The 22,752-nt window shown below is 34.7% G+C and overlaps 1 protein-coding gene and 1 pseudogene across 1 annotated transcript; both read left to right on the top strand.

Annotated features, from left to right (window-relative positions):
• The first annotated feature begins 1,997 nt into the window (after positions 1–1,997).
• LOC130725809 (phosphatidylserine decarboxylase proenzyme 2-like) lies at positions 1,998–13,753 on the top strand (annotated as a pseudogene).
• Positions 13,645–22,745, top strand: LOC130725808 (probable inactive receptor kinase At5g58300). Its single transcript, XM_057576997.1, has 5 exons — positions 13,645–13,666; positions 14,155–14,336; positions 14,495–14,665; positions 22,125–22,326; positions 22,534–22,745. The coding sequence occupies exons 1-5, from the start codon at positions 13,645–13,647 to the stop codon at positions 22,743–22,745; spliced, it is 789 nt and encodes a 262-aa protein (XP_057432980.1).
• Positions 22,746–22,752: the final 7 nt, after the last annotated feature.

The following is a 22,752-nucleotide window of genomic DNA, read 5'->3' as shown; positions in this document are numbered from 1 at the left end:
AATTTTTGTCCCAATCCACGGAAACTTTTCTTAGATTTATTTCATTGTAATATTAACTAGAACCTGCACTTGCACTTGAATGATCCTTCCCAAATACCACTAACGTATCCAACCTCTCCCTTCTTGTCACCATAAAATATTTCCTCTACATTTTATAGTTGCACATTAGACATTAGACAGATTCGAACAACAATTAAGAAATTTTAATCACCAAAACTAATTCTCTTCCTCTCTATGCTCTATTGACCCCGAGCTCCACCATTCCTAAAAAAGCAAATAAATAAATGCAAGCAATCCCAGGAATAGATTAAGCATGCCTTGCACAAAATGTCAGGAGATAGAGTGATACATGTATTTCAATTTCCAAGCAATATTAGAGCAACGAGTAATACTTATCTTTCAAGTGATTTGTTTTCCTTTACGAATTTTGCTAAGCAGTAGCGCCATCAGCACGAGTAACAAAATTTTGCTTCAGATTGTTGGAGATAGAAAGAGTATTGCTGTGCCGTGGCAAGCCACTGCCCTGAAGCAAAATTTCCCGCGGACTACAGTGCAAATTCCAACTGCCGGTTTTGCCTCCAATGGTTTACACAACTACGATCTGACCCGTACACTCGAGGCAAATCGTATGGAACCTTCACAAAATATTGCCCAGAACATAAGTAGAAGATGAATAGAGGAAAAGGTAGAATGGTGAATCTAAAACTCGCACCAGAAAACTCAATGTCGTGTTCTATCTATTCACCCCCTCTAAGCCAATGATTTCTACCCACTAATATAGCCTTGATTTCAAATCAATAACGTAAAAAACATGGCAGTAACTAGCCTTAATTCATCAGCAATAAGTTGCTTCCCTAAGTTGACTATTTCCTATATTAGCTACAATGATTTCGTAACCACAATTAAAATAATTAATATTTATTACATATTAATTGTCATTATCTCTCAGTTGATACTAAATTATACAATTATAGTAAAATGCTTGACATGGAATGGAAGAGCACGATTTAAAAGTACATATAGCAAAGAATGGGACTCAAAGTTAGATTATTAGAATTAAAAAAAGTTACCGATGCAGGTACGAACCTGCGACCTTGGATTCATAATCACTAAATTTAACCAACTGAGCTGATAAAAAGTTAGAGCAGATTAGACTCGAAATTTTATATACCTTAAATATAGTACCCAAAATAACAGCATAATGAAAAAGATGGCCCAAGCAGGTCTCGAACCTGCGACCTTCACGTTATAAGCACGACGTTATAACCAGCTGAGCTAATAGGCCAGTTGTCTGAATTGTTTCAGAAATACAATAAATACTAAAAATATATTTTGCAACGCAGGTTGAACTCATGCAGTTGTGAAATCAAAAGCTGTGTCATTGCATTTTAAGACAGCGCATAAAACAATATACGTAGAGAATGATTTTAAGCCGTCAGTTGATGCCTAAACCACAAGATGAGATCAAAATTCATATGTGATGGTCTACTTTTAATTTATCCATTATATTCATTTTATTTTTAGAGATTGATCGAAAAAGTACAAGTACTAAGGAACAAATCAACACATTGCTCCATATATTTCCATATCAGAATTTTTACCAATTCCTCCTCAATTATTTTGAGTTTAGTATGAGTATACATTAACGCAAGCAATGAAGTAGTAGAATGCATATATGATGAAAACATTACTATTAACCCAAGTTAAGGGTTAATGTGACATACAAATACAAAGCAGAACATTTTCATGTATTTCAAGGGCTTCTATGCTTAAAAAGACCTGCAAGTTGCTGTGGTGTGCTATGACCTCTGTGGCTTGGTCCTGAAGGCGGCACGTGACCCTTTGCAAGCAAAGACATGACACAACCTCGTTTTCCATTGTTCGCTTGTTGCAAAATTATCCAATTTTAAAATGACCCACCTTTTTTTTTGGTACAACACACTGTGCATATTAAAAAACTGAGGCCCAAACTCTCCCTCTGCTATATATACCTTTTCTTTTACCTCTCTCACTGTTCAGCATCATCTATAGACAACAGCCGTCGACTACGCCTTTTTCTCCCTCTCCCACCCCCTCTTTGCTCCGCCAGACCACCTCAAAATGCCCCTCTCTTTCTATGCTGCCTTTTTTATTCGAAAAGCGGTCGATGTTTGGAAATTGGAAGGAACGCTTTTCTCAAGCGGATCTCTCAGAGCTTCAAGAAGAGATGTACATTTTGAAGCAAGGAGTCACTGCGATGAAGATCGTTGATGAATTGGAGGTCCTCTACCCACCTTTACCCACCGGGCAACCACTTAACCTTGACACACCACAGCAATCCCCTGAGGTATTACCGGTTTCTCATCCTATCACACGATACTCAACTCGCTCTTGTCGTGTCCCTTCTCCCTCTGGTATATATACCCGCCCTATACCTTGCCCAACAAGCATAACAATCCATTTCAACCAGCCATTTCTGCTGCAATGTCTCTCTCTCTCCAGGTTTGTTCTTCCCTCTTTTCTGCTTCAATTTCACTCTTCTGCATGGCTTCATTCGTGGATGGTTATTTGCTTCAATCAATTTCAATATCATGAATGCACTTCAATTTTCATTCTTCCCGCTTCAATTTCATTCTTCTGCATTGCTTCAATTTCGTTATTTGCTTTCAATTAACTTCATGAATGCATTTGCTTCCATTGTTCGTTGCTTCAATTTGTTCAACTTCTTCTGTTCAATTTGTTCAATTTCACTTTCAGGTTCTTCTTCAGGTTTTGGTTCTGCTGGTGGAAAATCATCATTGTTTCCTACAGGTATAACTAATACTCATGCAGGTTGAAATTCTTCTTCTCCAGTTCTTCAATTTGTTTCAAGGAAAATATTCACATTATTTCAATCATTGTCGTCTGCTTTCTGCTTTCTCCTCCTTTAAGCTGAAGGTGCACCTCAAGAATAAGCTGGTGGTATTGCTGGTGGTATTCTTGCCCTTCAAGAACAGGAACAAGCTGGTGGTATTGTTGCTGGTGGTATTGGTGCACCTCAAGAACAAGCTGCTGTTGCACCTCTAGAACAAGAACAAGCTGCTATTCAAGAACAAGAACAAGCTGCTGCTATTGTTGCGCCTCAAGAACAAGCTGCTGCTATTGTTGCACCTCAGTTCCGGAGATGCAACAGAGTTAATGGTAATTGGAGTTGTCCGCTCTTCCAAATCGACAGTTATGTGACAAACATAGAAAGGAAGCCCTAGAAGCCAACAAAAAATACAGGCAGAAGAAGAGGATTATTCGCCATGCTGCTAATGCAGCAGATGATGTGCGTGCGGATGCGCCTTTGGACCTTTTTATGAGCTTCAGGCTTATATGCATGCTGATGATGGGTTTGGTGAGCTGAGGTGCAACAATAGCAGCAACTTGTTCTTGAGGCGCAACAATAGCAGCAGCTTGTTCTTGAACAGCAGCTTATTCTTGTTCTAGAGGTGCAACAACATCTTGTTCTTGAGGTGCACCAATACCACCAACAACAATACCACCAGCTTGTTCCTGTTCTTGAGGGGCAAGAATACCACCAGCTTGTTCTTGAGGTGCACCTTCAGCTTAAAGGAGGAGAAAGCAGAGAATCAACGACAATGATTGAAATAATGTGAATATTTTCCTTGAAACAAATTGAAGAACTGGAACTAAATTATACCTTAAAAGCCAAGACCAAAAAACGAAGTCGAAACCAAAATTCAGAACATAAAATTTCAATTGTGAAGAAGAAGAATTTCAACCTGCATGAAATACAGGCAGAAGAAGAGGATTATTCGCCATGCTGCTAATGCAGCAGATGATGTGCGTGCGGATGCGCCTTTTGATTTGTTTGGTGGACCTTTTGATGAGCTTCAGGCTTATATGCATGCTGATGATGGGTTTGGTGAGCTTCAGGCTCATGTGCCTACGCTTGATTTTGACCTGGAGCTTAATTTTGATATGGAGCTTAATTTTGATATGGACCTTGATTTTGATTAGAATGATTGGTTTGATAAAATGGAGGCTGATGGTGTGGAGGCTGCTGCTGTTGGTGTGGAGGCTGCTGATGTTGGTGTGGAGGCTGCTGATGTTGGTGCGGCTGCTGGTGCGGAGGCTGGTGTTGTTGCGGAGGCTGCTAATGTTGGTGTGGAGGCTGCTGATGTTGGTGTGGAGGCTGCTGGTGCGGCTGCTGCTGATGTTGGTGCGGCTGCTGCGGCTGCGCCTGCGCCTGATGTTGCCAGGTGAAGAGTTTTCTCTTCTGCCTTGTCCAATCTAATTTATCTATTACAGGTCTAATGATTATTCTGGTTATTAATGTTTATACATTTCAGATGATACAGGGATGTTTTGGGGGCTACAATATTACAATGACATGTTGCTTGCACATGGTGACAATGGGAATGTACAAACAGAGTTGTTACTTCACAAAGATCAAGGAGACTTTACCTTTAGATGAGGATGGGTTTTTCCTAGAAAAATTTCATTCCATGGCGATGCATGTGTCAGTGTTGTTACTGCTAGTAATACTGTTCTAAAAATTTACTAGGAAGGATCAAAGTTTAGCATTTCATATTTTAGCATCAAATAACTAGTTGTTCATATGATTTTTTAGCCAAAAATTGTGACATTTATTTGCATACATCACTTGACGTATGTATTCGTGGAATTGTTTGCACCAACTAAATGTCCTTCAAATCCCAGAGTAACGACCCTATCATTTTTTCTCCCTTGGTGAGAGGGCTAATGCACCTATTTCGAGAAATAAAATTCAACCGATGTGTGGGGTTACATTTAGTAAAAGCTGATTTATATTCCCCCCAAAGTTTATACAAACATACATTTGTTGACCGGATTTCACATTATTTTTAAAAGTAAGTTTGACTCATTAATTAAAAAGTTGCTTGAATGATTCTTTAAATGTGAGGGTGACGAGAGTTTGAAGGACTAAAACTGATTTAAATTCGCCAAAATTTTGAGTCTTTCATCATGAGGGTGATTAGAGTTTGAAAGTGTGGGATTCTAGGGGAAGAAGAAGATGAAGTGAGGATGAGGGAATGCATTTTTGAGTTTTAAACTATTGTTCCGGCAAATGCACACGAACCCAAATCCGTGATATAAGATGAGATGCGGCGGAAGAGGGGCCTTTGGTCCGACAAGAATGAGACGACAACCTTCACCGTCGTTCCAGAAGCCCTATCAACGCCTCCGCTCTCAAACTTCTCTCCGATGACAACTTCGCTGGAATCGCTCTCCTCACCCTCCTTCACGTACACACACGCCAATCCTCTCTCTCTAACTCTGCTTCTCCATTACGCGGTAACTGATTGTTCTCCGTTTGATTGTTGTAGGCGGCGATGCAGTTCAAGGATAAATGGATTGCGTGCCTTACTCTCGGAGAACAGACTTTCCGAACAAAAAGCTCTTAACAGTTCAGTTCATTCATTCATTCCTGCTTCCTTTTACGTTTTCTTCATCTATTGATTTTGTTTTCTTTGTGTTGCAGAACCAATAAACCAATTTGGAATTCTGTGAGTTCTTTACTACTCTCTGATCTATGAGTATAAGCTATCTCGTCATTTTCATTAGGATTCTGAAACTGAATTGTACTTGCTCCATTCGTAATTCAATATAAATTCTCTACAGTTAATGCCACATAATTCAATATGCTTTTATGGCTTTCCATTTTTTGTAGAGATCTAGTAATGTGAGTTCAGATGATTTTGCTTTAAAGTGATAACTTGAACTTAGTGATATGTATTTGTTAAGGAGCCGCGCTAAGAATTAGTTTCGTGAGGGGGTAAATTATCATTTGTTTGTAGGAGTGATCTTAGGTTACTCAAGTTCAGCTCTGATATTTTATGTTTGATCATTTACCTGTTTCTTCGTGATGTATGAGCGGATGATCGAGTGAATAACAGGACAGTGTTTCTCTTATGTGACTGATACTTTCTTCCACAGGAAAAGAAACTTCTGTTGGAACAGAATGGGCCCCATGTTGCAAGAATTTCTGTATTTTGAGGTGAGCTAGCCTATAGGAATTAAGAACCTAATCTTTTCTTTGATTATGCATTGTACTGGAGGGAGGGAAGGGGGAGTCCAAGTGAGATAATGCCTTCGTGCAAATATAAAGCAAAGCTTGAAATCATAAGCTATTGGGTTGTGCTGCATTTCAAAAGTAGGGGGGTTTGTACTCTATTAGCATGTTTGAATAAAATCACATGAATCAATAATCGGGTATAATATAAAGCTACTGAGAGTCTGGGACTAGCTTAAACTAAAATCACGCAGTTATCAACACCCGCTATGTACTAGAAAGGGAAAACCTGCATATGATGTAGAACTAAAGTTGTTGAACTGTTATAATCCCCCCCCCCCAACCCCATATTTTCTTAATAATTTAAGTTTGACATTGCATCTAAGTTCAATATTTTTTCTCATGCAGACCAACAAACTATCCCGCAATACGCTTGTCGGATGCTGTGAGGTTGATCTGTTTGAATTTCTGACCCAGGTGAGGAAACATTCTGTTAGGATCCAATTGCAAGGTTAAACATTCTTTCTTTCCTTCCTTTTTTCTTTATTAGTTACCTTTTTTATATTACATATGTTCAAGTTGTTGATTTATTGGCTTCTTCTGTGAACTTTCAGCATTGTTCATTTTACACACTTTTGTTATGAATTATGATGATGGTGCAGGATTCTGATTCTGACACTGAAGTCTTTGACCTTTTAGATCCATCAGCTCCTGGAAAAGTGGTTGGGAACATATCCATTTCATGCTCTGTAGAGGTATATGGCATAGCATGATGGATTGCTAGGTTCTAACAATTACAAGTTAAAACTTTCAGGATCCAATTGAAACAGAGAAAGGCTTTATTAGACGTATTTTATCTATCGTGGTAAGTTCGATCTTTCTCTATATTCTGATAACCTATGTCTAGTGTGGATTATATCAATGACATGAGGGTAGCACAAGAAGAGATGATTTATAAATATAATCTCACCCTGTCACCCATGTACATGAGGGTACTGATGTTGAACCAATATTGCACCATGGATTGTTGCTGAGACTTTATTCTGATATTAACATACATTTCAACATGTTATATGTACTACTTATAGATACATTAATGAGTAATTATTCCAGTTTCCTTTCTCTATTGGAGGCTCTTGAAATTTGAAAGGTAGTTTATTTAAGTTGAATAAATAGAAGAGCATTTGAAATCTGTGACCAATAGAATATTCCAAATAATTTCTTGATAATTTGAATATAGTGATTTTATTTAGCGCCCTCTATTAGTTATTATTGAGCTCAGGTTGTCTTATGCAGGACTACAATGAAGATGGGATGCTTTCACTTTCTGAATTTTCTGACCTAATTGATGCTTTTGGCAATCAGTTAGCTACCAACAAGGTGCAGACTTGAGTAGTTATTTTGAGCATGATAGTTTCCTATTACTTTTTTGTTTTGCATGCTACATTATCATTATTTTACTTGTATACCTAGATTTGGATTTGGACTTTGATTTAGATTTTTTAATCTCCTATTTTCAGATTTCATGGTTTATATGAAGTTATACCATCTTGAATATTAGAATTTAGAACCTTGAATTTTGACATTAGAAAGTGACTGTAAATAATGAATCTTTTCCCTGCAAATCATGAAATGAAGTTATAAATTTGCAATATAATCAATAATGTCTAGTTTTCTACATTCAAGTTTTAGTCTCAGCAAAAAAATTCTTTTTCAATAGAAAGAGGAGCTGTTCAAAGCAGCTGACAAGAATGGAGATGGTGTTGTGAGCATGGATGAATTGGCTGCCCTTCTTGCTTTTCAACAAGAAAAGTAATGACCCATCTAGATTACAAGAGACAAAGCCTTATTTTTTTCATTCCTATTGTTGTCTTTTACTATTGGTGGATATATATATATATATATGTATATACCCATGTATATTTATGTATGTATATACCCATGTATATTTAACTAATTTCATTTGTACTGCTATATCATTTTTAAGATTTGATGAAGTTTGACTAGAAGTAGGAATTTCGTTTTGAAAACTGTTGTTTGGTTGCATTTCTTTGATTCTTATTTGCTTATCTAGCTTCTGGTATTGCAGGGAACCATTATTGAATTGCTTCCCTGTTTGTGGCGAGGTTCTTCAAATTTCTAACCAGTTGAACAGCATGATCCACTTAACTCTTTGTTTTGATGAAGGGACCGGAAACCAGGTGATGACTGGAGGATTCTTAACAGATAACCAGGCTTCTTATGGGTAAAATTTTGCAATTTACTGCTAGTTTAAGCATTAAGAGACAGGAACTAGTAAAGTATGATCTTTGTTGACCTAATGGATTATACAGCACAATTTTTTAGTGCCATATATATGGTCTACGGTTCTGTATATATGATTGCATATCCCTAGAAAATAAAGGCACTTTATTTTCCCCTCATTATAAGTGGTTCTTGAAACTGAGTGAATGGGCCCATTTCCAATCCTATGAAGTTGGTCTTCGATCTGGATCAAGTACTTCCCATATTCTGGTATGGAATTTTTTTGTATCTTTTCCGTTGTTTCTTTTCTTTAACTGATTTCATTTATGTGATACATTGTACATTTATAAACGTTATAAGTTACATCAGGATGTACAGGACCTCTTTGAATTTCCTTCTCTCCTTTGCTAATAAATGAGTTTGCCTAATCACATCCACCAAAATTAGGATAAAGGTTTATCTTGATATGTTCCACATTGACTAGAGATATGGCCAAAATAGTCTTTATGTAGGGTAGAGCAATCCGCACAACAAAGCTAGATTTTGGGGTAGAGTTAGGCCTAAACCCAAATTCTAAGATGGTATCACAGCCTCTCCTAGATCATTTGGTGGAGAGCACCCATATATGAGTCACCCGCAGATGTTAATTCCTGCAAATTCTACGCTCCAGATGTTCAGCCATAGGCGTGAGGGTGTGTGTTGAGAAGTCTCACATTGACTAGAGATATCACCAAAATAGTCCTTATATAGGGTAGAGCAATCGTCACCCCTAAGCTAGGCCTAAACCCAAATTCTAAGAGCTTCCAAGCTTATCAATGGTGGCAGCCTTTTAATGCTATTACCAACTATCAACATTGGTCACACATACCATTTTTTAAAGTCTCGACAATACAAATTGTATTGGCTTAACAATTTCATCAAAGTAGAGAATTAGAGATATCCTTAAGAGAATTTCAGGAAATTAGGTATGAGGGTTTCCCCCCTTCTTTTTTAAATTGTTGAAAGAAATTATAGGTTACATACATGTGTAAATTAACCAGTCACCACTCTGACATCAATGTGAGATTTAAATAGGATTTGAATAAGAATTTTCCTTCTGCGTTGAGTTACTTTGTTCATTTACCTTAAATTGGTGAACCATTTATATGCAGGGGTGAAGGAGCTCTTGCAAAATATTTCTGAAAAGCAGGGAGCGCGAATGGATTCACCTGAATCGGCTGCTGATATACCAAATTTTATTGAATCTTTCAAGGTATGATAATGCTTCTTTCAGTTCTTTGTGGATAGCACCATTTGATTTTGACATATCACAGAAGTCTAAGTTGATTGTGAGTTTGAACCACAATTTCACTTCACTATTGTGGCTTTTGTTTTGGTGTTTGGTTTCTTTTGGAAGATATCTTATAATCTCTTGTATTTTTCCAATCTTACCTAATATTTCATTTTGTATAAAAACAATTCTCATTATATGTGTTTATAGACATCCCGCAGCTAACTTTTTGTTCCTTACTCACAAATTAGTTAGCTGATATGTAGGAGGAAATGATATGTCCTGTGATATGTTAGCTGACATCCCTAGCTAAATGTTATTTTAGCTGACATCCCGCAGCTAACTATGTCCTTTCAACGCACAAATTTTTATCAAGAAAATGATATGTAGGAGGAACTAAAGCACCCTTCAGGTGCGGGGTACACTGGCATTGTAGGAACTTATTTAGATCTTGCAAAATTATTCTGTAGTTTAAAATGAAAGGACATAGTTTCCCTTCAATAATCAACATGCTTGAGTTAAAACCTACTCGTAGCAGTGTTCTAACTCTGTTCGTGTGTCTACAATCTATACATATATGTATGTACATAGGGGTGTGTGTGTGTGTGTCCAATTAGATACTGGAGGAAAATGAAGAGTTGAAATAGTTTTATTGTTTAATCTGCAAAATAGAGTCAGGTGTTATTCTTTTTCCTATCACATCTATTTTTATTTTTGATGTTTAAATCTGCTGGACTTGTGAATGTGTGCCTATAATACCTTCTTATGACTATTGTGTTGTAGGATCAACTCAATTTGGCAGAATGCAAGTATCCACTGGAACACTTTAAGGTGGGGCAAGACTTTGTGAAGACTGAACACTTTATTTTCCATCCTGTTAATTATTTAGGTTACATTGCAGGTTCAATTTGATTATGCTAAAAAGTTAAAGTAATGGCGTCTCATCATATGCATACAGTTTTGGGTCTTAATTTAATTAACATTATCTAGTGCTTAATTTTTTCTACAAACCTTAACTTTCCTCCAGTGTTTAAAAGCTAGTCAATGCTTAATTAACAACATAGCTTACTTGGTGCCTATTCTTGAAAATAATCTGATGATCATTTCAGTTGCACCTAAAACATTCCTGTTGTTAACGGCTTTCATTGCTGATACAGTATGCTTTACAATTATAATATAGCATTTATTATGTTATCTTACTTCAGTTGTTTCTGAAATCTTTTAGCCATAATCCATGTGCTTGAGACCTTTGTAGTGTCCTATATTTCTCATTGCTTATTTCATAGTGGACTACCATTTGGTTTTAGCTTTTGTCCAGCCTATCATGATCCAAGAATTTCAATGCTTTTCTCTAGTTTTCATACATATGCATGTATTTAGCTCTATTTAGCTCTGCGCTGTCCGCTTCCGCTACTTCTTGTTTTTTACTATGTTATCATAGAATCCATTGTGCCTTCTAGTTGAATATATCTTCTCTATCGATCCCTGTTGAACACGGAAAACTGAAAGAATTTGTTTTCCATTGAGCTAGCGATATTGTTTTCACAAGCAGCTGAGTGAAGTTGAACAAAATTACCGAGCAATACTCGTAATGAAAACTGTGTTGGACTTCATAACGATAGTAGTTATCTTGTTAGATGACACATATCTTTAATTATGTTCTGGGCAGACATTCAATGAATTTTTCATTAGAGAGTTAAAGCCTGGTTCAAGGCCAATTGCTTTTGCTGAACGTGACGACATTGCTGTGTGTGCTGCTGATTGCCGTCTTACAGCATTTAAATCAGTTGATGATAGCACAAGATTTTGGATTAAGGTATTTCTTTTACATCTCTTGCACTTGGAATTTTCTTGTCCCAAGAATTCATTTTCTTTTTAATATTTAGATATTCTCATTTCATAAGTGCTAGTAATTGTTGATTTCTGATATAAAATGAAGTTTTCCAGCTTGAAATTAAATGAAAATAATTACATTATGATTTTACATATTGAACTTGGGCCTGCTTGAGTCACCTGTAAATTAGGACAGAGGCTTTGGGGAGGATATGGTTTTACTTATATGAGAGTAAATCTGAGATTATTTTTCTTCATACTCTAGCTTTGCATGAAATCCAGCTTGAGATATAACTCCTTAGAACGATTTAGTCGCTTAAACAATTTGTAGTTATGAAAAGACCCAACTGTTTGAGGTACTATTTCTACTGTTGTTTCTACTACTGCTTTTTCTTGACATTATATGTTTTTCATCTCTTTTTTTTCTTCCAAGATGTCTTGTAATATTACCTTTGTTCCATTGTTTGTTGTTTTAGCATTTTTCAAATTTTCCAAATATTTGTTGTTTTAGAAATTCAAAATATTTTATCCCATACTTTTCTATTTATACCATCATTTAATAAATTTTGTCTCACCTATCACCTTTTATTTAGACCAATAACCATTCTTCTCTTTCTACTAATGAGTGGGTTAGTTGTGAAAATCTGGATAAAAATAAATTATATATGTAAGTATAAACAAGGTTGTTTCAGTCAAGCTATATATCAATAAATAACATCTTACTCTTCGTGCATAACCTTAAACAACAAACATTTTCGAATAGAAGCAATGCCAAATTATTGAAACTGGTGGCAGCTAGTGGCAAGGAAAATTAAATTCCCTTAAAAATTGGGATAGCTCTCATTCTTTGTCCTTTAATCTTTTAAGCTTTTTAATGCCAAATGAAGTGCTTTTTGGATTATATTTGTACTTTAGGGTCAAAAGTTTTCCCTTCAAGGCCTTTTGGGGAAAGAAGTTTTGAGTTCCAGTGCTTTTGTTGATGGAACAATGGTTATTTTCCGCTTGGCACCGCAGGTATTTGTTGCTTTCTTTCAAAGTCACTTTAATTTTGTGTTAGTTTGCTTTGCAAATTTTGATTTTAACATTGATTTATTGCAGGATTATCACCGTTTCCATGTGCCAGTATCAGGAATTATTGAGCAATTTGTAGATATCCCGGATGCCTATATACAGTATGTGAAATAATAACTCCAGCAAAATGATATTTTATTTATATATTATGGGTCTGTTTTCTGTGTCAATTCCCATTTGCAACTTTTCTGATGTGTTTCTATTCTTCATATAGGTCAATCCCATTGCTGTTAATAGCAAGTATTGTAATGTCTTCACGGAGAATAAGCGAGTTGTTTCAATAATTTCAACTGTAGATTTTGGAAAGGTTTGTCTTGCAATTAACTTCTTTGCCCGAATGCACGGGTTTAGTTTTATTCCTATTTATTTATTAGTGGCATATAAACCATTTATGCATTTTATTTTTTATTAATGCTCTTGTACCTCTTGCATTCTTGCCATTGTTATGAGGTTTGCTATATTCCTGAAATGTTTTCAGAGTTCACTGGCTCCACTTCAATTCATCTTATCGCTGCATGCCTGTATTTTATTTGTATCTTAGAGAGTTTTCTATGATGTGGAATCAGGTAGCATTTGTTGCAATAGGAGCTACAATGGTTGGTAGCATTAATTTTACGAAGAAAAAGGGCGATCATGTCAAGAAGGGAGATGAGGTTTGGACAAGTTATAGTTGATTACAGTTTTTCCAATCTTATATGTTGTATTTGTTTCTAATTGGCATGTGTTTGCTAACAGTTCGGATATTTCTCATTTGGTGGAAGCACTGTCATTTATGTTTGAAATTTATTTTGTTGGTCCTGATTCCGAATTTCACTGACCTTGATTTATATTTTTGGTATGATCTATCTATAGGGCCCCCATAGTTCATGCGTATGCAGTGACATTTGTTTTCTTTTGTTTTACAGAATTCAATTACAATTGATCAAGACCTTCTAATAAATAGCACCAGACCGCTGGAGACCTTGGTTTCTGTGGGGATGAGATTGGGCGTCTCTACAAGGAAACTGTCATGATTTAGTGTTGACTCACATGGAAATATTGATACTATGCAATTTCTTTGAATCAGTACATCATTAACTATTCATGGCAATTGGCTAATGTTTCCCAAGTTTTATATTCAACCTCAATATAAGGTACTGCCCTTATGTTAGCATTGTCCACAGTTTGATCTCTATGGATTAATTTGGAAGAGTCACGCCTGACCGAAATGTCTTTGGATATTTCATCAAGTAGAGCAATGGTGCATGAATATATTAACACAAGGTTGTAAACGTCTCAACTTTCTCAAAAAGATATTATGAACATTTCATGACTTGTCCCTTTATTTATATTTTTTTCTCCGAAAAATGTTTTCATCTATCTTTTTCTTTTTAATTACATGTCAAGATTAATACTAACTGCAGAAGTACAAATACACTATTATTTTAGAGATCTTTCCTCGCCATGAAACATTGTCTCGATAAATCATTATGCATCGTAACATGATAATCTTTTCAAGTGGGTTATTCGCTATGCAAAGAAAGCTTGAGCACAATGTCTTTTCTTTCCTTCTTCCTCGAAACTTCAACCTACATACCAAGAGGCAGCTTATTTTCCTATTTACGTGGTACGTTCTAAGTTGACTGACTCATTGCTCCATATTGCATATAAATTAATTCATGAATGCCAATTTTAGTAATGTTTTATCTTTGCCTAATTCTTCTATTCCAAACTGTAGGCAATAAGGCTGAGAAAAATACTCGATTATTAGATTGGAATTCAAAAGTGAACATTGCACTTGGAGTTGCCAAGGGAATTGCTTTCATTCATTCTAAGGGGGGTCCAAATTTTACACATGGCAACTTAAAGTCAACCAATGTTTTCTTCACACAAAATCTTGATGATGCCTGCATCTCTGATGTTAGATTGACTTCTCAAACGAATGCCTCATCATCTTCTTTTATGTCTAAAGCTCCATAAGTTACTAATTCCAGGCATATCACTCAGGGCTCTGATGTCTGGTTAGAACTTTTCCGTATAGTTTGGCTTATGAAAGTTTTTTAATGTTTACGTCACAGGAGCTACTTGAGTTATTTGATGTAGAGCTAGCAGACATTTATGAAGTCCAATTGGATCTTATGCGTCGGATTGTGCGTAAATGTACAGATGGGTCAAGCCCTAGAATGGAAGAAGTTGTTAGAATGGTTGAGGAAGTTAAGAATGGAAGAAGTTCAATTGAATTTCTCATGGTAAGCAAAACATCAACCATGATAATATATAGTTATTTAACTATCAAGAACATAGAATTGACTTATATTTAGTTTTTGAATATTGCCATTTTGAATGAAGGACTAAAATTGAATATAATATTAGGTTAATAGATTTAGAACCGGCGTGAATTAAGATAATTTTCAATGTCACAACTAGAAAATACAGGATTTAGCGGCGGTTACATATAATCGCCACTAAACTATAAACTTTGCGTCGGTTGCATAACCGTTGTTAGATTACTGGCGTTTTGTGTTAAAACCGGTGTTGAGTTCTAATTGTCACTTCGCAGCGGTTTAAACCGCCGCTAGGATATAGCGGCGGTTATTCCGGCGGTTGCTGAAAACCGATGTTAGGATGACTCGCGGCGCAAGAAACAGTGACGGTTGGACAACCGACAGGAAGTTTTTTGCGGAGGTTCAAACCGCCGCTATTAACAACTTCAACCGCCGCTAAATAGCGCATTTTGGTGTAGTGTGTTACATTTACAAAGTGAGATAGTGTGTGAAATATAATATTAAGATACTATTTTCAAAAATATTCAGCATATAAGCTTCAAAAATATAAGGTTTAAATACTCTAGAGGTCCCTGAAATTGTACTCGTACGAAAATAAGTCCTTGAAATTTTTTTCCCGATTCCGAGTCCCTGGGAAATTGTTTTTAATCGAAATAGGCCCCTACGCGTGTTAACAACTTAGGTGGCTCTATTTTTTTGCACAGTCATTAATTCCACGTGGCTTTTATAATTTTCTTTTATTACACATGGATTAATCAATTAATTATCTAATCCAAACCCTAAATTAAACCACAACAAACCCAACCCTTATCTTCAGAAAATCAATCTCCACCACTGTTTCTTCATCACCCATTCACGCTCACAAATAACTCTTTCATCGCCCTTCATCATTGTTTCATCATCCTCCTCACGAAAGCCAGATTTGCTTTCATCATCATCTTCATCTCCCTTCATCATCATCGCCCTTCATCATCGTTTCATCATCATCACGACATCCCTCTTTTTCCACCAACCTCCGAGCTGCTTCACCACCAACCTCTGCAACTGAGTTTTGGGGTCGAGCATTTGGGTTTTTGGTTCTGAGATATGGGTTTTTGGTTCTGTTGAGCTTTAATGTGGGTTCTAACTCTTCAAGCTTTTTCATCCGATCTGGGTTGAAAAGCTTGCACCTTTCACTTTTTTGTCATCTTTGAGCTTCGCTTTGAACAAATTGGTGGTTGGGGATGTTGGTTCGGCGGTGGTGGTTGGGGATGGTGGTCTGGCGGTGGTGTTGTGTTGAAGATGAAGAAGCTAGATGAATAACTATTTTTTTTGGCCATTTTTTTTATCTGCAGATGAATAATTTTTTTAGAAAGGAAATGCTATTTTGGAATTTTTATTATTTTGACTCTGATAGAGTTAGGGATTAATTAGATTAGGGATCGTTAGGGATTGATTTTGAGATTTAGTTGTTAATTAAAATTGATTAACACAGTTGGCATAAAAGAAATACAAAAAATACACGTGGAATTGATGACTGTGTAAAAAAATTAGCCACATAAGCAGAGGCGGAACCACCGCCTGGCTTGGTCGGGCCTATGCCTGGGCTCCAAGAAAAAAAATTTATTTTTTCTTTGGACCAGGTAGGCTTCTGGGCCAAAAAAACAAGAAGAGAGATTAGCCAAAATTTGAAAGCAATACACTTCAGAAAAGGAAAGGGGGAAAAAGAACCCTAAATCCCTAATCAATCGATGATTGCTGCTCTTCACTCTCCATTGATTGCTTCATTGCTTGCTTCCTTGACCTCTGTCGCTCTGTAACCTATGTTGATCGATTGCTGGCTTGCTCCCTTCTCTTCAACACGCAAGTCTCTTTCTCTCTGAGAGGTAAAGCCTCTTTGACTCTGTGAACCTGTGATTTGTAAGTTGTGGGTGAGTGTGTCGCTGAAGCTGTGGGTGAGGCCGTGAGGGAGGGAGTGAGGCGGTGGGTGAAGCGGTGGGACGGTAGGTGACTGGTGAGAACCAGAAATTTGAAGAAAGCTGAATTTAGACACGGAAACAAGAGATACCCACAAAATAATGGAAGATGGTATGTTTATAAAAAGAGAAGCGAGTGAATTAAAAGGAAATGTCTGGTTCTATCAGTGAATGGGCACTTTGCAATGGAAGAGAAGAAGTGGAACAATGAAGGAAATGTTGTTTCTATCAGTGAAATGTTGGGTCAAACCATCAAAGTGTGAAATGTTGTTTATGTCAGTGATAAGCCTTTGCTATTATGCCACCTCACTAGAAATCACAATTGGATAGACTTATAGATAAAATTCACAAAATAACTAGGTTAGCTTCTATGTTACTGTTAGTTTTTTTTTTTTTTTTGTCAAGTTTTATCTTTAGTTTAGTTTGGGCCTTCAAGTGTATATGTTAGTTCAATTGGGACAACACAATTGTAATTTTTCCTCATATTTTGTTTGAGTTCAAAAAGCAATTTATCACCTTTTTACTAACCCGCTTCATTCTTATCACATTTTAACTTTTAATCAGTTTTAATATATTTAATATTTGTTAAAGGTGATATTGGTTTCAACTTTCCCAAGTTTATAATTTTTAATGTGATGGCATCCTCTCTACTACACTACATCTTTGATTTTTTAACGTAAAATTTAAGTTCAAATCAAATTATATATACAACTGACTATGTATATCCCCTTCGTACTGCATACTTTATAAGTCGCGTACCGCGTACTTGTACCCATACCACGAAGTGTATGACGAACTTGATAACTATGGATTGTACTTATATGTTAGGGTTGAGTGTTTAATTGAGAATGAGACATAATTGTCATTGCAATAGGCTATTCACGCAGTAACATCGCAATGTCTAAAACCGCAGCACTTGCAACCGCAATCGCAGTTTAAAACCCTGGGTCAGGCATCAGGTGCGAGTATTTAGGCTTAAACTTGCCCAGGTTCCACAAAAATTCTGGTTCCGCCACTGCACATAAGCATGAAACACAGGTAGGGACTTATTTAGATTCAAAGAAAAATTTCAGGGACCCAGAATTTGAATAACAAATTTCAAGGACTTATTTTCGTACGGGGTACAATTCCAAGGACTTCCAGAGTATTTAAGCCAAAATATAAATATAAATTCATGACTTGATAGGTAAACTTGGAATAATATTCATTTTCAGTGATGACACATGTCAAGTTGAAAAGAATAAGACGTAGTGTGGTTAGAGACTATCAGAATCCCGTGCTGAAGTTATGGTGCCACTTTGTAAATTCAATGGAGGTCAAGGAGTATGATGTCATCATTGGATTTATCTCCTATGTTCGCAAATTCAACTAGACTCAAGTAGCTCCTTTTTGTTTTATTTTTATTTTATCAACCCTAATTTACTTACGTGGCACCCTCTTTAATTGAATAATTTTTACAAAATATAATCCACGTCAGCGCCGTTTGCAGAATCATAAAAAATTAAACGGAACCTCACAACAGGGGCTTATCATTATATATTATTTTCACATTAGGTGCTTATTCCACTCAAAAAGTTTTGTAAGGGACCTTAACCAAATGATCCATATTTTAGAGGGACCTCCAACATAGTTAAGCCATTTATATATGTAAATAATTTTGAACCATGGATTGTCAATTTATAAATATGGTTGTAAATGTTGGATCATTATACAATATTGGGCTATATATGTAAATAATTGTGAACTATGGATTGTCAATTTGTGATTAGGGGTGGGAATAGGTCAGACCGTTCGTAGGGGCCTATGGCTTAGTCTACCACAGGCCAGGCCAGGCCAAATTGGTAAATAGGCAAGGCTTAGGCTTTTTGAAAAGCCTATTTAGTTAAAAAGGCTAGGCTCAGGCCATTTAAAAAGTCTTTTAAGCCTTACAGGCTAGCCTATTTAAGTAAAAATAATTAGTATTTTTCTGGTACATTGTAAATATGATTAGTATAAATATATTTTACTATTGATGATGTCTATATATTAGAAAATTATCATAATATTTTAATACTAGAAATTAAACCCGTGTGTTGCACATGTTTGCTTTTAAGTTATGTGTCTATTATTTGTAAAAATAGTTTATGTAGTATGAAAAATTATTGAATAGTAGATAATTAAGAATATGATAAACATATGTAATGTAATTACATTAATGAAGCTCAATAAAAAAATTGTGCACTAATTTTCTAGATTTTTTTTTCATAAACATTAGGTATCGGTCACCCTTTGGATATAGCGACAGATTCAAGATTTAGTCATAATTAAGGTTCTTTATCCTTCCCCTATAGTTTATTATGTGGGGATCAAACCCGAGGGCTCTTCACACACTCAGTCTGCGTTGCCAACTGAGCTATCCCTCTTGGATTAATTTTTTAGTATATTAAAGCACATATTATATATTTTATGTTTCTTTAATAAAAATAATTTTCAACTTATTTGGTGATTATATGTTCAACTTATTCGATAAATTTTTATAGTTTTATAGAAAGTAAAGAATTATAATTAACCTCATATGACAATTTGAAATAACAAATCGTTCAACCTAATGAATGTCTATTACAATTTTTAAAATTAACTCATTGGATCTTTGAGATTCCTTCCTTAAGGAATGCACTTTATGATACACTTGAGTAGAACACGATTCATTCAGTAGATGATACATGTGGTTAACACAAATAAATTATAGGAACTTAGTTAAAAAGATTCTTAAACTCGTGTACCATAATTAGGTGCAAACGAAAGTTGGTTAAGAATGATTGTTATTTTTTTATCAATGAAGAAATATTGTAGCTATATCAAATATAATTTCCTTTAGGAAGTTTATTAAATACTTCATTTCATACTACATTTTTAGTTTATTGTAGATGAGTTCAACAATGATAAACCTCAGAGGAAGTTATAAAATCATATTAGATATTATCAGGGCCGGCCTTGGGCCTGTGCAAGCAGACCCACTGCCCAGGGCCTCCAAAAAAGAAGGGGTCCGAAAAAAAAAATTCGAATACTTTTTACAGCGTTTTTACTTAAAAAAGCGCTGTAAATAGTTAATCTTTTACAGCGCTTCGTACCACTGTATACTATTTAACAGCGGCGAGAGGTCCGAAGCGCTGTAAAAGGCCTTTTTTTTTTGCTTAGTGTTCCTATTAAACTTTCTCCAAAATAAAATTTAGGGGTCCATTTTTATTATTAACCCAGGGCCTCCAAAATGTCGGGACCGGCCATGGATATTATTAGAAAACATATTTTAAATCAAAATTATAACTATTATCAACCAAAATTTTTAAAATTAAACTATTTTGACAAATAAATTTAATTTAATTATTCTATTATTTTTTATAACTAACATGACATGTATAACATATTTAATATATATCTCCTAATTTAATTAACTTAGTTTTTAATATATTTAACTTATTTATCATCATATATGTAGTTAAATAGAAAAATTACTCTATGATAATTTTAACTATCAATAATTACATAATAACTAATATTTATTAATTTTAATTCTATTTTATCTTAATTAATTAATTATAAATATTATTTATAATTAATTAATTTTAATTCTTAATATTTGTCAACTCAAGTTATTTTTTAAAATTATAACTGTTATTATTTAATATAGGTATTTTTGTGAATATTTAATGTAGGTAGTTGAATAGCTTTTGATAATACAATTTTTTTTTCAGTTTTTAATCTTATTATTTAATATATTTATTACAAAGATAAATTTGTTATTACTTAATGCATTATAATACATGCAATATTTACTAATGTATTTGATGTAATGATTCAAGTGTGCTTTATTTATATATATGGATAGATTATATACTTATTGACATCTTTATATATTTAAACAAATTGACTTATATAATGACTTAAAGTTATAAGTCTATTTAGAAATAGATATATAACGTATTTAAATACCTTAATATAAAGTTTGATTTTATACTGGCTCTCCGACTCTAAGAAACCAACATAATCTCTCATTTAGTTTCATTTCTACCTAATAGCTTATAATATTATGAGTCTGATTGTTGAAAAAAATATTTTAGTATAATTTAACCTGTTAGTTTATAAGTTTAATAGCTTCTTTACAAATAATTTTGTTAGCAAACGTAAAACTCTTGTTGTGAAATAAGCCTTTAAATAGGCTACCAGGCCAGGCCAGACTCGAAAAAAAGCCTTTGACATGCCACAGGTTAGGCTCAGGCCTTAAGATTTTTAAACATGCTAGGCCTATTTACGCAAAGCCTACTTAGGCTCAGCCTATTCTCACCCTTATTTGTGATACCTGATATTATAAGGTAAGATTTCAGTTAATTAAGATCATAATGTTATGATTTATGTCTTTAATGTGTAGACACATAAATATATTTCTGTTTTAGTTATGAAATGGGTTAAGATAGAAATAAATATATAGATTATTACCAATAAATAGGGACGTGGTCCCTAGATCACACACTACAAAAAATGTGTTAATTGTGGTAGTTAGGTTTTGTTAATTACGTTGGTTTCGACCGATGTAATCCAGAAAAATGTTGGTTCCGCCAAACGACGTAATTACATTCGACGTATGGTATAAAATGACGGTTAATAGGTAACCGCCACAACAACCGACGTGTTATGCAATAAATAAAGTTGCGGACAATTTTGGAAGTAAACGATGACTCAAAACGCCACAATATATTCATATTGATTTTCAGCTTGCAAGTAGTGATAGTTATAACCGACGTAATAGCTAACATATAGCGGCGGTTTAAGCCGCTGTAATCTCTCATTGTCGTATCCTACGTAGGTTAGTAAAATAAGAAATTAACTTTTTTATTTCTTCTTCAATTTTCATTTTTAATATTAATTAATTATTAATAATATTGTTATTTAATAAATTGTCAATAATATGCATATGGAAAAATTGATCCACATTAATTTTTAATAATATGGAAAAATTAATAATAATATTGATAATAATACAGTACGCATACGGGAAAATTATAAATATATGCACTAAAAAATATTAATATGTACGCATTAAAATTTACTACCATATATGCACTAAAAATTATTAAAACTATTTTTATATTCTTATATCTCTCTTCTTTACTTATTATATCATATTTTTTATTTCTTCCTCTTATATTACATCTCTCTTGATTTGGCTGAAAATGGTATGTAAATATTCACCTTTTTTCTTTTCTTTTCTTATCTCATCACATCATAAAAATAAAAACTTCATTATTAATTGTATTTCATAAAGAAAATTCTACTTGGTGTCTATTGAAAATGATTTTATACTAGGGATATTTTATATTAAACAAGAAACTTCCATTTGTTTTAACTTCTATAATGTAATTTTGCGAACAAACAAAGATAAATCAGTTAGCCATTTTAGTAACTCTAAATAACAATGATAATTTGTGGTCTAGTCTAGCTCTATGGAGAAGGGAACGATAGTGGTAGTAAAAAGGTTGAAAGATTTGGATGCCACAAGGTTGAAAATGGCAATTTTAGGGAGAATTGGACGCCACTCCAATGTCATGCCTCTTCGAGCTTATCATCAGGCCAAAGATGAGATACTTCTAGTTTATGACTACATGCCAAAAGGAAGCTTGTTTCACTTGTTGCATAGTACGTTCTAATCTAACACACTGCTTTATATAGATTTTGTTTGGATATACGAACTAAAGAGCATTTATTAAAACTTATCTACTATAAAAAAAACTATAGATAAGCTTTAAGAAATGCTTTAACACACTGCTTTCATAACTATAGATAAGCTTTAAGAAATGTCAATTGTAGTAATTCGTTGCCAAATTTTTCTATTCCAAACATTAGGAGATGAGGTTCAAGGAAGAACTCAGTTAGACTGGGATTCAAGATTGAAGTTTGCACTTGGAGCTGCCAAAGGAATTGCTTTCATTCATTCTGAGGGGGGTCCGAATTTTACACATGGTAACATAAAGTCAGAACGGAAGTTGTTGTTAGAAATTAGAATGATTCAGGAAATTGAACAACCTAAGTTGAAGAACAAGTCCTCCTCTGAGTAGATTCTAA

This window comes from Lotus japonicus, chromosome 6 (genome assembly GCF_012489685.1).
Source record: "Lotus japonicus ecotype B-129 chromosome 6, LjGifu_v1.2".
NCBI classification, from domain to species: domain Eukaryota; kingdom Viridiplantae; phylum Streptophyta; class Magnoliopsida; order Fabales; family Fabaceae; genus Lotus; species Lotus japonicus.
The sequence above is the reverse complement of the archived record's forward strand: the minus strand, read 5'-3'. Positions and strand labels throughout refer to the sequence as shown.